General features: G+C 42.2%; 1 protein-coding gene across 1 annotated transcript; it reads right to left on the bottom strand.

Moving 5' to 3' along the window:
* Positions 1–10,728: 10,728 nt before the first annotated feature.
* Positions 10,729–12,918, bottom strand: LOC127763776 (2-oxoglutarate-dependent dioxygenase 11-like). The gene is made up of 4 exons (XM_052288569.1): positions 12,571–12,918; positions 12,219–12,478; positions 11,402–11,738; positions 10,729–11,186 (listed from the first exon to the last, which is right to left on the bottom strand). The coding sequence occupies exons 2-4, from the start codon at positions 12,446–12,448 to the stop codon at positions 10,938–10,940; spliced, it is 816 nt and encodes a 271-aa protein (XP_052144529.1). The 5' UTR covers positions 12,449–12,478; positions 12,571–12,918; the 3' UTR covers positions 10,729–10,937.
* Positions 12,919–16,267: the final 3,349 nt, after the last annotated feature.

Below are 16,267 nucleotides of genomic sequence, written 5' to 3'. Positions count from 1 at the left end.
CCGCACTGGTGGAAACCATTGGGTGCTTGATAGTGGATACACTCAACACATGACCAGTGATAGGGCTATGTTCACCACATTTGAAGTAGGAGGGAAAGAACAAGAGAAAGTGACATTTGGAGACAATAGCAAAGGAAAGGTAATTGGGTTAGGTAAAATTGCTATCTTCAATGATTTGTCAATTGATAATGTCTCTCTTGTTAAATCTCTAAATTTCTATTTGCTTTCGGTTGCTCAAATTTGTGATCTTGGCTTGTCATGTGCTTTCTTCCTGCAAGAAGTTATTGTTTCTAGCCTTCTTGACAAGTCTTGTGTGTTCAAAGGTTTTAGATATGGAAATCTTTATTTGGTTGATTTCAATTCTAGTGAAGCAAATTTGAAAATTTGTTTAGTTGCAAAAACTTCATTGGGTTGGCTTTGGCATAGGAGGCTAGCCCATGTTGCCATGAATCAATTGAACAAACTTTCAAAACGTGATCTAGTTGTGGGCTTGAAAGATGTGAAGTTTGAGAAAGATAAGCTTTGTAGTGCTTGTCAAGCCGGCAAGCAAGTTGCATGTTCTCATCCTACTAAGAGTATCATGTCTACATCTAGACCGTTGGAGCTCTTGCATATGGATTTGTTTGGCCCAACAACCTATAAGAGCATTGGTGGTAATAGTCATTGTCTTGTGATTGTTGATGATTATTCTCGCTATACTTGGGTGTTCTTTTTGCATGATAAGTCTATTTTTGCCGAGCTTTTCAAAAAGTTTGCAAAAAGGGCCCAAAATGAATTTAATTGCACTCTTGTGAAAATTAGAAGTGACAATGGTTCCGAGTTTAAGAATACCAATATCGAGGCTATTGTGATGATCTTGGTATCAAACACAAACTTTCCGCTACCTACTCACCTCAACAAAATGGTGTAGTGGAGAGGAAAAATCATACATTGATTGAGATGGCAAGGACTATGCTTGATGAATATGGTGTTTCCGATTCCTTTTGGGCGGAAGCCAGAAACACCGCTTGCCATGCAACCAATAGGCTTTATTTGCATCGTCTCTTGAAAAAGACTTCCTATGAACTAATTGTTGGGAGGAAGCCAAATGTTGCATATTTTCGAGTTTTTGGTTGCAAGTGTTATATTTATCGAAAGGGTGTTAGACTAACCAAATTTGAAAGTCGGTGTGATGAAGGGTTTCTTCTAGGTTATGCCTCAAATAGCAAAGCATACCGGGTCTACAACAAGAACAAAGGTATTGTGGAAGAAACCGCCGATGTTCAATTTGATGAGACTAATGGCTCCCAAGAGGGACACGAGAATTTGGATGATGTAGGTGATGAAGGCTTGATGAGAGCTATGAAGAACATGTCAATTGGAGATGTCAAGCCTATTGAAGTGGAAGACAAGTCATCCACCTCCACTCAAGATGAGCCATCTACTTCCGCTACGACAAGTCAAGCTCAAGTTGAAGTGGAGGAGGAGAAGGCACAAGATCCACCTATGCCACCAAGGACACACACCGCTCTTTCCAAGGATCACCCAATTGACCAAGTGTTGGGTGACATTAGTAAGGGTGTTCAAACTCGATCTCGTGTCGCTTCGATTTGTGAACATTACTCGTTTGTTTCTTGTCTTGAGCCAAAACATGTAGATGAAGCTCTTTGTGATCTAGATTGGATGAATGCTATGCATGAAGAGCTCAACAACTTTGCAAGAAACAAGGTGTGGACTTTGGTTGAAAGACCTACAGACCACAATGTCATAGGGACAAAGTGGGTCTTTAGGAACAAACAAGATGAGAACGGGTTGGTGGTGAGAAACAAGGCAAGATTGGTGGCACAAGGTTTCACACAAGTTGAAGGTTTGGACTTTGGTGAAACTTATGCCCCCGTGGCAAGACTTGAGGCTATTTGTATCCTTCTTGCATTTGCATTATGCTTTGATATAAAAGTATTTCAAATGATGTGAAAAGTGCTTTTCTAAATGGTGAAATTGCCGAACTTGTCTTTGTTGAACAACCTCCCGGTTTTGAAGATTCTAAAAATCCTAACCATGTTTATAAACTCTCAAAAGCTATTTATGGTTTAAAACAAGCTCCTAGGGCTTGGTATGAAAGATTGAGAGATTTTCTTTTGTCAAAGGATTTCAAAATTAGAAAAGTTGACATCACCCTTTTCACAAAAATCATTGGTGATGATTTCTTTGTGTGTCAAATTTATGTTGATGACATCATATTCAGTTCTACTAATGAGGTATTTTGCAAGGAATTTGGTGATATGATGTCTAGGGAATTTGAGATGTCCATGATTGGAGAGTTGGGCTTCTTCCTTGGACTTCAAATCAAGCAACTCAAGAATGGGACGTTCGTGAGCCAAACCAAGTACATCAAGGATCTACTCAAGAGGTTTGGCTTGGAGGATGCGAAGCCCATTAAGACACCTATGGCAACCAATGGGCATCTCGACCTTGATGAGGGAGGTAAACCAGTAGATTTAAAGCTTTATCGTTCTATGATTGGTAGCTTGCTTTACCTTACCGCATCTAGGCCGGATATCATGTTTAGTGTTTGCATGTGTGCACGGTTTCAAGCCGCTCCTAAGGAGTGTCACTTAATGGCCGTGAAAAGGATTCTAAGATATTTAAAGCATTCCTCTACTATTGGCTTGTGGTACCCAAAAGGTGCTAAGTTTAAGCTTGTTGGCTATTCCGATTCGGATTATGCCGGTTTCAAAGTGGATAGAAAGAGCACATCCGGTAGTTGCCAAATGCTTGGTAGATCCCTTGTGTCATGGTCATCCAAGAAACAAAACTCCGTAGCCCTCTCTACCGCCGAGGCGGAATATGTTTCGACGGGTAGTTGTTGTGCCCAATTGCTTTGGATGAAATAAACATTGTTGGACTATGGCATATCCTTCACCAAAACCCCACTCCTATGTGACAATGATAGTGTCATAAAGATAGCCAATAACCCGGTCCAACATTCTAGAACCAAGCATATTGACATATGCCATCACTTCCTAAGAGACCATGTTGTCAAGTGTGACATAGTCATTAGCCACATAAGAACCGAGGATTAACTAGCCGACATCTTTACCAAGCCTCTTGATGAACCCGCTTTTGCAAATTGAGGAATGAGTTAAATGTCATAGATTTCTCTAATGTGGCTTGAGATGGTGCACCATGGTTGCTTCTTTTTGCATTATGTATATTTGCTCTCATTTGCTCTTATGCTTTGGATTTATTGCCATTTGGTTCTTCATTGCGAAAATGGAGCATGTCACATTAAGGGGGAGTTTTGCACTCTTACATGTGCTCTACTTCCTTTTATATGTGAGCAAATCAACTAGTGGTGCTAGTAGTATTTTCAAAATGCCCAAGTCAACCTAAGTCAAAACTTTTGCAAAATCAATGTAATTTAAAAACTATCTCTTGGAAAATGTTTCAAAAGGTTTCCTATATGTTTTCCAAGCCTCACATTGCAAGAAAAATGATTTTTGAATAAAAATGCTATTTTGGCCCTATTTTGAAGAAACTAGATTCTTAGTTTTGGCCAAAATGAGATTTATCCCCAAAATGAGATTGAGAAGGAATTTGATAAAAGTTTCAAAACAAAGTTGGTAGAGAAGAAGATTTGATATGTTTTTGGTATTCAAATCTATTTCAAAAACCTAATCATTCAAAAGTTATTTGAAAATCAAATTCGCCCAAAAACCCCTATAAACCATAAAAGGTCACCTCCTAGCACTCAAGTGAGTTTTGTTGCAAATCTTCATAATTTTCAAATGTTATGAATGGTTGGCAATATTTCAACTCACACATTTTAAAATTGCTGCAAAAATTAAATTTTTATTGAATTTTGTTGTGTGGGGGTTGCCGGCTTGTGCAAGGGCTGTGCACAGCCGGCAGGGGGCCTGGCGGTCTGACCGGCCAGGTGCGGCGGTCTGACCGGCCGAGGTGGGCCCAGGCAGTTTTGCCCCTTTTCTTCTCCATCCCGCACCTACCCTCTCCCATCATCCCCATTCATCCCCAACTCAAAAAACTCTCTCTCTCTCTCTCTCTTACCTTCCCTCAAACCCTAACTCTTTCCTCCACCAAATCCCCTCGGTTTGACCGCGGATTTCTCTCCGGTTACACCGTAAGTGATTCTCCTCCACTTCCTCTCTCTATTCCATGGATTAGTTCGTGTTTTTGTTGAGTTTTTGATCCATGGCATGGAACCCTAGGTGAAGCACGAGGTGTTCTTCAATTTGCACCAGTAGAGGGTAGTTTCTTGGTGTGATTCATCCCCTTCAACCGGTAAATCACTCTCTCTCTTGTGCATTCTCTCAAATCAATCTATTTCACCCTAGGGCTATGGGTAGTTATTCCAATCTTGATGAACTAGGCCATACCCTTTGATGTTCTAGTTCCAATCTTGAGCTATATTGTTCTAGCAATTTTTAGACTCAAATGTGAAGATGTGAAAATTTTTGGATGCTTGAACTTGTGGGAGGAGGTCTGCCCAGAGCCACAGGCGGTCTGACCGTGGGTCAGCCGCCGATCTGACCGGCCGGCAGCCGTCGGTCTAACCGGCCACCAGCGGGCGGTCTGACTGGCCTGATGCTATCGGTCTTACCACCCTGCTGGCTGTGGTCTGACCACCCCTCCACAGGATATAGGCAAATTTTCACCTCTCCAAATTGTTTCTAGAATTATTGCTAATATCTATCATCCTTTGCTCTTTGATAGTGATGCCTCCCCGCACTCGCCACGGTCGTCGTGCACCCACTTCGGATCCCATGAGTGAGCCTGAGGAATCGAGCGGAGATGAGTACACTCAAAGTGATGAAGAGGTTGAGGCCAATGTTGAAGGGGCTAGTGAGGAGGCTAGTGGAGATGATGACAGTGGAAGTGGAGAGGATGAGGACGAAGGAAGTGATGATATGCACATTGATCCCTCCATCCAGTTTGTTGTGAACATGAGGAATCCATCGCAGTATACCATCTTGAGGCACCATGATCAGTTTTTGAGGCCTCGGGATACCCCGGATCCCCGTTTTCACACCGCTTTCCAGAAGAGTGTGTATGAGCAGATTTATGCAGGGAAAGCTTTTGCAGAGCATAAGTGGATTTCTTGGAGAGACATCAATGAGACTCCAGAGTTTGAGGGCTTGCAGGATCTCTTCAAGACTGTTTGCATTGATCGGATTATGACTCTCAAACAATACTACAATGAAGATTTGATCCGGCAGTTCTATGCTACAGTGTGGGTGGCTGGAGACTATAGTGAGTTGAAGTGGATGTCCGACACCCTTCAGTGTTCTATCTCCAGGAGGCAATTCCGGCGGCTCCTCAATATTTGCTTGGACTTTGGAGATGACTTGCATGAGGAGCACACCCATAATCCGCTCTCCATAGACTATCTCTCTCAGTTTTATGAAGATGGAGTGCGGTACACACATGGGAAGGTTGTCGGCCTGAGGACTATCCCCAGTGTGGTTAACAGGATTGTGAGAGCTACCATCCTCCCTCGCCTTGGTAACAATGATGATATTAGGGGGGTGGCTTGGCACGTCATCGATGCCATCATTCAGGGCCGTCAGTTCGACATTGTGTCTCTCATGATGCAAGAGATTGCCATCTCCAAGGGGACCTTTACTCAGGGAATCTATTATGCCCCTTACATCATGAGGTTGATTCAAGACAAGCTTGGGGCTGCTGGGCAAAATTTGAAGAAGCACAAACAGTACAAGCCCCGCCTTCAGCTTGGAGCTCCCCGTGCTCCTAGGGCGGCGCCCTCCTCTCATCCTAAAGCTAGCTCAAGCTCAGCACCTCCTCCTCCTCCTGGGTATGATCCAAATGCTTTCTTCTATCTACAGTATGCTTATTTTGGAATGCAACCCAACGAATACTTCAACCCGGTACTTGGGGCTATTAATACCCTAAGTGAAAGCATTCAACGCTTGTCTACCGGGCATAAAGCTTTACATGAGGATGTTCGTGGCTTGTGCACGGACGTTGGAGACTTGAATGCTTCCGTGGGGAGATTGCACACTAGAGTGGGTACATTGGATTCTCGAGTCCAACTGTTGGAGAGCTCCCAAGCATTTGTGTATCATCGTCGTCGTGATGCTCCTCATCCTTCCACTTTGGCGCATCCTCCTTCTCCTCCACAAGAGTGAAGACCTTTTTGGTGCTTGATGCCAAAAGGGGGAGAAAAGAGTGCTTTATGTTTTGTGGGTTGGGACTAGTAGTAGTGAGGATAGTGCCCTCATTCCTAATAGGCTAAGGTGTTTTGGGCTAAATTTTGTATGGGTATGGGCTATTACTCTATATTGTGTGTTCTTTGTCGTTTTGTTAAACTCTATGTCATTTGGACCCTTCGTGGTCTTGTAATAGCCTATGTTTATTTGTGAGCCCTTTTAAGATGATTTGTGACTTTTGTGATTTGATTGGTTAAGTGATGTGAACTTGTGCGATGATGGATGGTGTATGCGATATTGATATATATGTAACCATCTTATGCTCATGAATGAATATTTCTTGAAGTTCACATTGAAATATTGCTTATGTGTTTGTGCTTATTGGAATGTGAAATTGAAATGTGCATTGGCTCCATATTTGTTGTCTATGATTGATATGCACATGTTTAGGGGGAGCTTTTGATTTCCATTGCAATATATGTCCATGTGATCTATGTTTGATTATATATATATTTGTGGTGTTTGTCATCAATTACCAAAAAGGGGGAGATTGAAGCATCTAGGCCCCCATTGTTAATTTTGTTAATTAGTGACAAACGCTAATTGTGGACTAACCGTTGCTATTGAGATAATATTTAAGTTAGGTCCACGTCATGTGTGCGCAAGGATGACTATCGATGGATTAAAATTGACGGCACAAAGCAAAGAGAAAGAAGACGGTAAAACTAGTGCTTTAATTTAGAATTGATCGAGGTGTAGGGCGATCAAATTTGCTAGTTTATTTTTTAGTTTCGCTATACTATTAAGAGGGGTAATGACCTAGCAAAGAGATGATTTTAATTGCCACATTAAGTCATTATGCATTTAGACTTGTGCTCGCTTTTCATCACACACACAATCACTTGAGATTTCACTGGTTTCGGCCTGACCATGGGCGGTCAGACCGGCGTGCCCTGGCCGATCTGACCGGCCACAAGACGGCGGTCTGACCAGCGGCACATACGTGGTCAGACCGGCCCACTAGAGGCCGGGATGGTGCTGCTCGGGGTGGCCGATACAGAGCCGACGGAGCCGTATTCGGTCAGACCGAGCCGATGGTGGTCTGACCGAGCCGAGGCCGGTCTGACCGGCCAGGCCGATGGGGCCCTCTGACAGCACTACAACGGCTAGTTTTCTAGCCGTTGCAGAGTAGCACGGTCTGACCGGCCGCATACGTCCGGTCAGACCGACAGAGCACAAAGTTGGGGGATTTCACCCCCAACGGCTAGTTTTGGTTGGTGGGAGTATAAATACTCCCCCTCCAGCAGCAAGGGGTCTCTCTTGGCACCCAATTCAATTGCATACACCCCTTGCACCTCTCTCACACCCACTTGAGCTTTGTGTTCATCCATCTAGTGTGTTAGAGGGTTAATTAGCCAAGAGTCAAGTGCATTGCTTCCATTTGTAGAGCTAGTGTGGCACTTGATTGATCATCTCCACGCCGGGTCATTGCTTGTTACTCTTGGAGGTTGCCGCCTCCTAGACGGCTTGTGGAGGAGTTGCTCGGTGACCTCTCCGAGAAGATTGTGGAGGAGGCCCGGCGCCGGTTTGTGAGTGGTTTGGAGTTCACCACCTTCGGAGTGAAGGAAGAACTACCCTAGTGATCGAGGCTTGGGTAGTCCTCTCCGTGGGCCGGCTCCCGCCTTGCCCACCCCTTGACGAAGGGGGCGTGCGGTGGCTTCGTGGTTGAGCGGTGGAGTTGGGCTCGCCTCAACGGGGAGTAGGAAACCGGCGAGTTTCCGAACCTCAGTGAAAAATCTCTTGTCTCCTTGTCTCATTTGATTGTCGCATTTACATTTGTGCAATTTACATTTCTAGAGACATACTTGAGATCATATCACCCTAGGATTGCTAAACATTGACATAGGAGTGTGATTTACTTTCCTAGAGATATAATTGATCCACTATCACCCTAGGTTTGCAAAACATAACTTAGTTGCTTAGTTAGAGTTCACATTCACCAAGCCTAGCAACTTAGGTTAGTTTTGATTAGGTGTCATTTAGTTTTAAATTGCCTATTCATCCCCCCCCCCCATCTAGTCGACATCTCGATCCTACACCGGTTAAAATAAGCGGGACTAAAGATTCATCTTTATTCCTGGTTAGTGTTACTAACCGGGACTAAAGAGGGGAATCATTATTCCCGGTTGAATAGAGAGGGTAGCGCATGTTCTTCTTTTTTTATTATTGTTTTTTGAATATTGATTTCACGCCAAACTCACCAAAATCACAAAATCATCACAAATTCCAAATCGAGTTGCTCCCTACATCCCCAAATCAAAGTAACAACATCACAAATCATAAGATTCATATCACAAATTGTCAAAAATAATACATCACAAATTCTAAAAAAGTTACATCACACATACATCACAAATCAAATAACACATATCTAATGAATCACAAATTCTTAAAAAAAACAATCAAATCCCCAAATCAAGTCCTCCGCATGCCGCAGGCCGCCGCCTCCCGCTCGCAGCCTGCCGCCTGCCGTGGGCCACCACCTCCTCCTGCCGCGGGCCGCCGTTGCCTCCCCAGCCCGGCGGCGGCCGCGGCCCCCATCTGGCCGCCGCCGACTCCACCCAGCAGCCACCACCCCTTCTCCCGTCGACTCCGCTGCAGAAGATATGTGGATGAGGAACGAGAGAGTACATAGACAGCGAGAGAAATGGTGAGAGAAGATATGTGGATGAGGAAGTCTCGATCTGTCTAGCACTAAGAGATAAGGATGAGGAAGTCTAAGTCTCTAGTCTCTGGTTCGATCTATTTAAGACGTAGGAGGGAGATATTTAGTCCCGGTTTCCCGGTTGATGATATCAACTGGGGCTAAAGATCTATTTTTAGTGGACTAAAGATCCTCGGTGCCCTAACATCGTCCGACACAAATAGAACCGGGACTAAAAATGGTTTCTAGTCCCGATTTCTACTTGAACCGAGACTATTGTGGATTTTGGCCAACCTATGAAAGATGGTTTCTCCGGTAGTGTTATTTAATTATTAGATTTGTCATTCTCACTAACAACTGCCTCACCGGAGGCGTTCCATTTCCACCTCCGCTAGCAAATTAATAGTTCATCAGTCCAATTGCTTTACTTAACTAACAATCATCGGGGGATCCCCTTTTCCTCTCTTCAATAGCTCCTCACTAGGGATGAAAACGGAGCGGATAGTTTCCGTCCGCTCCAGATAAAAACAAATACGGATACCTCTCAGATCGGATAATTCTCGGATAGTTCGGATACGGATACGAATACGGATATTTTCTCTCGGAAACGAATACGAATATGGTATCAGGGTTTCCGTCGGATACGGATAATAATTCGGATATCCGGTGAACAGTGCTATTCGGATATCCGCAGAAGCCACAAGACATACCCTATTTCTTTATAACTCTATGACCTTCAATATACCTCTTTAGATTTTAATAGTAGTTCATCTCTTAACACTAGTCCACATTATTAATATTATTTAAAATTTTAAAAATATTTATAAATTATACTACATTTTATATAAAATGAGCTAATTATATATGTTGATATTTGTTTCTATTAGAAGTTGAATTGGTTTTCGTGTTCCGAGAAAAATTTGTTTCCGTATTCATGTCCGATCATATTCGATTCTTATTCGTATTCGAGATAGTCCGTATTTGTTTCCGTATTCGAGCTATCCGTATTCATTTCCTTATCCGGCAAAAAATATGAAAACGAATATGGTATGAGCATTATCCGTCCGTATCCACTCCGTTTTTATCCCTACTCCTCACTTGTACTGTTAGACCTTGCAATTAATAAACTTGTTGGGTCTATTATGAAAATCTCAAATATCTCCTCAGCATTGGCGTATCTCATCCTAAACCAAAACAATCTCTCAGAGATCAATCATACCTTCCTCTATAACGAACTTTTCCTCGTTTTGGTGTCTTTTACTTGCACAAGGAATCATTTCCATCGAGGATAAGCAGAATTCCAAATTTGCAACATCTCGACTTGTCAGTTCCAACTTCTATGGGTGTGTTTAGTTCACGTTAAAATTGAAAGTTTGATTGAAATTAAAACGATGTGATAAAAAAGTTGGAAGTTTGTGTGTATAGAAAAAGTTTGATGTGATGAAAAAGTTGGAACTTTAAAAAAAAGTTGGTAACTAAACTAGGCCTATGTTTAACATGTTAATTAAATCTCGCATACTTGGGACACCCTAGCTAGCATATGCGTATGCCATGTAATTCTTTTCTTCTTCCTTTTTTGTTCTTACTTTCTAGCTTTGGTTGCTATTGCTTAGTCCTAATGCTGTCGAAAAAAAAGAAAGAAAATATTACTTTTTGATTTTTCTACACCTACTAGGTGCAATCGCACCCATTAATTTTTGCATGCAGCCTAAATAGTTTTAGAAGAAAAATGAAAAAAATAATTAGATATATTGTGATGCTAGAAATCCATATAAAAACATGCAATGCTAAACAGAAACAGAACTTTGTTTGTGTAGAGCAAAGCTGATTTTTTTTGTTCTTAAGTGTAGAGCGAATTTATAGTTGCATGTTTGTGTACAAATTTATATCATCACCATTTATGTTACCAATTTTTTTACATTTTTATTTAACTATTTAAATCACATGTTGACTTGCATGCACTAGGTGCATACATATATATACACACACACCTAGGTGCTAAAAATACTTTCTGTTACCTCTGCAATTGCAATACAGCACGAGTGGATTGCCAATAGCCTAAGAAACTAAGGACTGATCTTGAGCGTGTCAACAAATCTTGTGCCTCGAGAAAAATGTTCAGAGAGCCCAACCAAGAAGTCCCTTGCTTTCATTTTCTTGTACAGTGTCAGCCGCTTCTCATCTACCAGTCCAGCCGCCGGCTCGATCACTCGCTCGGGATCCACAGCATAGAACATGGCCAGCGAGATCCTCTCTTTCTCTGCACTGTTCACAACCCTATGCACCGGGCTTCTGAACATCCCATTGCTCATTACCTGCGTCGAAACACCGTTCGATTCGATGCGTCAAGTCAACATCCAGAACTCTGAATTATATTGTACCATCAGTATCATGCCAAGAAACAAGGAGAAATCGGTGATGTGTTTAGTTCCACGTCAAAATTAGAGAAGTATATGTGTGTAGAAAAGTTTTAATGTGATGGAAAAGTTAAAAATTTGAAGAAAAAGTTGGGGACTAAACAAAGGCTTACCTCCGTGGATTCCCCTACATTGGTCAGCAAGGCGTGAGTGCTCGATGATGGCACGCTGTACCAGACCCCATACCTGAGAACCTGAAGCCCGTCGGCGCCGCGGGCAACCAGGAGAACGGTGATGACCGTGCCGTCGGAGTGAGGCTTTATGCCCATCACGAGATCGGCCCTTGGGCACGGCGGGTAGTAGTTGAATCGGGCATGCACGGTCGCCCTGCCGCCGAGCTGATCGACGAAGTGCTGATCGTCGTCGTCCAGCCCCGCGATCCTCGCCATCGCTCTAAGGACGTCGCGTTTCACCCTCCTGCATCTCACCGCGAACTCATGCAGGGCATCCCTGCAGAAAGAACACACACTTGGCACAAAGCTGATAATAAATGTAAATACATTTCTCAGGAGGGTTCCATATTTCGGTAACAGGTCTATGAAGGGGTCATTCAGATTGCAGACAAAATAAATCTTAATAAATTTTGGCAGGATTTCTTATGTATTTATTAAAGTTTGGTAAGAAATTAAATTGATACACATCTAGTAACTCTACCAAAAAATGGTATGGTGTGAAATGACATCAATCTAAACAAGCCCGAAATTTTGGGAATTTGAGTCCAAGGATAATTTTTTGCCCGAATTTTTTCATTCTTCTAGTGAATTCAACAAAATTTATTACTTTCGCCAAAAATTTTTCAAATTTCAAATTATTCTAGACCGAAAAGTTCCGAAATTTTAGATCTATTACTCCTTTTTTTTTCTTTTGGCAATATAAAAATATTTTTTCTCAGTATGCGGGATGGTTGAAACAGAATGATTTGTTGGTCACCTGAAAGAACTGGGATGTTTTGGCCGGAGTGCGAGATTCCTCTCGTCTTCAGGCTCCACTTTGAGGTAGATCCAATCAGACCAGTCCAGGATCTGGTCCTTGCTCCTCACCTTATCATTCCCGTACCCTTCGGCCCGGAATTGCTCGCCGTCATTCAGATTGCTGAATTCTCGCTTCATCTGGAGTGGTTGTCTGAAGAACTCTTTTGACGCGCTCATCAGTTCGTCCATCAGAGAAGCTTCGATCCCATGGTTAGTAACCTGAACAAGAACGGATTCTCTTTCATCAGCGAGTCCCCAAGAATTCTCATCAACCAAAGCGGAGATCGACATATATAAGGCTGGTTAATTACCTGGAGGAGTCCCCAAGAATCGAGCGCTCGCCGGAGCTTGGCGGCTTCGTCGCCGCCGCCGTCATCATCTGGCGATGGCGAGGACAGTCGGCCAAGGTCGACAATGGGAAACGATGCGGGAGGAGCGGCGTCGGGGCGGTGCTGCTCCGGCTGCACGAACCGGCCGGGTGGCTCCTGCACGGTGGCTAATAGCTCCTGCACCAACGCCGGGACCTGCCATTACTGCTCGTCAGCTGCCATTATTGGTGGTTCACTGGTTCTTGCTCGCCGTTTAATTCTCCGTGCAAATTGATAACTCCATTATGGAATGGGCACAGCGGCCACGACAACCATGCGGATAATATTCGCAGTGGCGTCTTGCTCAACATGACGGATCGCTTGCTGGTGCCGACGTTTTTAAGATCAAAGATCATGTCATGTCGAAAGAAGAGGCTAGAAGAGGGTAGGTCCGTTACTACTCTGTTAGTCTGTTACACGAGTGTTCGAGCGACAACACGCGAACAGGCAAGCTCAATGTGCATGGAAGTCCGATTCGAAAATAGAAAATTACGGAAACAATATCATAAGTTACTAGAAATTTAATATTCTCCCTTACAAGTTATTTTATTGCAAAAATTCACCTCTGTTCAGTTTTATTAAAAAGCACGTACTTAACTGAATTAGCTCGTTAAATCGTTTTTATTGCTGATGTAAAGCCACCACATGTTAAGGTAGTCGAGTCAATCTTATTGAAGTGCTTGCATTAGACATATTCTTTATGTTTCATTGAAGATTTTTGCATATAACAAAACTTAATGTGATAACCTTTAGGTTTTATCAGCAATTTTATTTATGCTATCTTTAAAAAGGTGTCAAGATTGCATTTCTAGAAGTATTTAATTTTAGTAAACACTTACGACTCATCTGAAGTAGTAAAAAATAAAGTTTCATATTAATCTATCATGTTAAACTTTTTCAATTTTTTTCATAACTATTTAGATGACATGCAAATAACGAGGGTCCCTCAGGAATTTAGAATAGTTTCCCACCATCACTAGATTGAGCCACATCATCGGAATAATAAGGACCGTCTAATGCAACTAAGATTGAATGCCAACCATCACACCCAATCAACTCAATTGCCGTCTCCTCGCCTCTGCCCCCATTTCTGACGCCTCCAGCGTTGCCTCTTCCACCGCACTTTCCCATCCCACACGTCCCTAGATTTGGTAGCTTAAGAAGAACCTTTCCTCTAACCCCGAGCATTCACCGCCTCTTGCTAGCAGTAAAACGCAAGCTGCTGATGAAAAGATAGAAGGAGAACATCACAGATAGAAATGTGAGGAGGAAATTGCTCTCTGTTGATGCATTAGCTCACCTACCAGCAAGGACAAAGTGGCTTGAGTCGGCACACTCGGTACCAAACTGGCGAGTGAAGAAAAAAATATTTAAATAGAAATATGAAAGCATATCCTCTGACTTAACTGCGCATACAATTAAATCACTGACATGTATGCTATGGTTTACATGTCAGTGGCTAAACTATATAATAAATCAGAGGATCCTTTTAATGGAAAGTTACAATGGTGCTTGCGGGGAGCGTGGAGAGAGGAGATGGAAAAAAATGGCCTTAGAAAGGATAAATGGCTGCAATGTTCTCAATCACGCATTCCTATCAATTTTGCGTTTCCACCCCTATCAAAATATATTAAATGCTTTGATAAGTAAAAGCATTCGCATAATCACCCCTATACTGGATAATCGAGTAATGTATTCATTAGAGTTCCAAAGAAAAAGGGAGATGGTTCTCCCACTCTAGCAGTGGAACATTTCTTGTGATGTTAGTGCTCTGTATTCTATAGTTGTTCAGTTCATATTTTTATTTACAATTCTATAAGATAAAAGGACAAAACAAATTTCAGTTAAAAAAGACAAAATGAATCTTGTAAATGAAAATTGTTAGTAAATTATCTATACAAGAAAAAAGTTGTATAAAATCACGGAGTAAAACTTAGCTAGATCCGAAATTTCTTCGACCAATCCATATTCTGTAAATAAATTAAACCAAAATCCTATTCAAGTTCTTAAACGGGGATATAAAGTTACACAAAGCATGACTATTTAGCTAGTAATATGTGAAAATATGTTAATTCGGTTAAGTACGTGCACACCAAGGTGTTTTTTTTAATTAAAAAAAAAGGGAATATGCCATAGGGTGTGACTTTGATTGGATCGATCTTTTAATGAGGGATAACTATCATTTTGAGGTAGGGATTGACGTTGGGGATTTGGCTATAAACCCGAGGTCAGCACCTGCAATCGCTACACCACAACCTTGTTATCAACCATGGCACGTCCAGTTAACCTATTGTTGACGGTCATTATCGATCAGTTTCGACCGTCAATATTACCAAAACATGAGAGAACTAGTGATGCTTGCAATGCATAAATATGTTAGAATAATAATATTCCACTAGTATTAGGTTTACTAATCTTTTGCAGAGAATAATCATAAAGTGGAGGAGAATCGACATCAACACCAACGATAAATCAATCGGACGATGTCGAGGACCAGACTTATGTATGAATGGGCCAAGAAATCAGAATTGACATGACAAACTGGGCCAAAATTCACAAGTCTGTGAAGAGAAGCTACAGAGGAGGCCGCCAGCCGAAATTAGGCTGGATCGGGTCGGCCCCAAGTTCGGCCGAACCAGAGGGTTCGACGAACCCTTCTTAGTGCCATCCGATCCAGGGCTTCGCCAAGATGGAGTGGATTAGCCCCCAATGACGGTTGGAGGGCATTTCCGACCATTCCAACTGCCACAACCGTCATTCGGAGGCTAGAAAAGGAGTTGCCATTCTCACTTCACTCACACACCTCAAGCAAGAGCTCTCTCATTCCTCTCAAATTTAGTTTAGTAGTATCTAGCTAGTGAAATAGAATTAGAATAGGAATCAGGAGTCTGGAAGCCTTCGGAAGAGTTCGGGTATGGCTCTAGTAGCTTTCCTTTCCTCTTTTGTAAGCCTTGTACTTTTATTAGAGTACTCTTCTAAATACATTTCTGGTATTGGAATACTTTCCGAGTATATGAGTACCTACTTTACATTATGTTCATGTTATACTGAATATACTGCTAGCTTATCTGGGAGATGCTTTGGTGCGAGTATAGTGTTTGCTTATGCAATTACTCTATGTCATGACGATGATATTAGAGTAGTATCTGGTAGTTTAGACTTGGTGTCTAGATTACAGGATATCATTATTTGGGGTTATATATTGCGGATGAGAGGTAGGCCGCTGATGGTGACAGCTCAGTACGGGTATTCCTCCGCGCCTATATATAATCCTAAGTTAATTTCTTGGGGAGGGTATTCCTCCGTATTTAGCCCCGGTTGGATGGTCACGACGGGCTGTCATAAGGAACTCGGCAGTCAGGGGTGGCTTCTCGAAGTACCATGAGGGCATCGGATAGAGGGTATTAGCTAGTATACCAGTTAACTAGAATGTATGTATACTATGTATATTAGAAGTATATGAATAGATTATCTTTCTCTTTTCTTTCACCTAGCTTAGATTAATTATTATGAGGATGAGTAGTAATGCTTGTGTGTCACTCTACCCTTGGATTATATTAACCCCTGCTTAGAATATAATTATCACAAGTAATATATAAATTATTAGTTCAGTTCTCTCTATATGATCTTCCCACGGGAT

Source organism: Oryza glaberrima, chromosome 2 (genome assembly GCF_000147395.1).
Source record: "Oryza glaberrima chromosome 2, OglaRS2, whole genome shotgun sequence".
In the NCBI taxonomy this organism is placed as follows: Eukaryota; Viridiplantae; Streptophyta; class Magnoliopsida; order Poales; family Poaceae; genus Oryza; species Oryza glaberrima.
The sequence above is the reverse complement of the archived record's forward strand: the minus strand, read 5'-3'. Positions and strand labels throughout refer to the sequence as shown.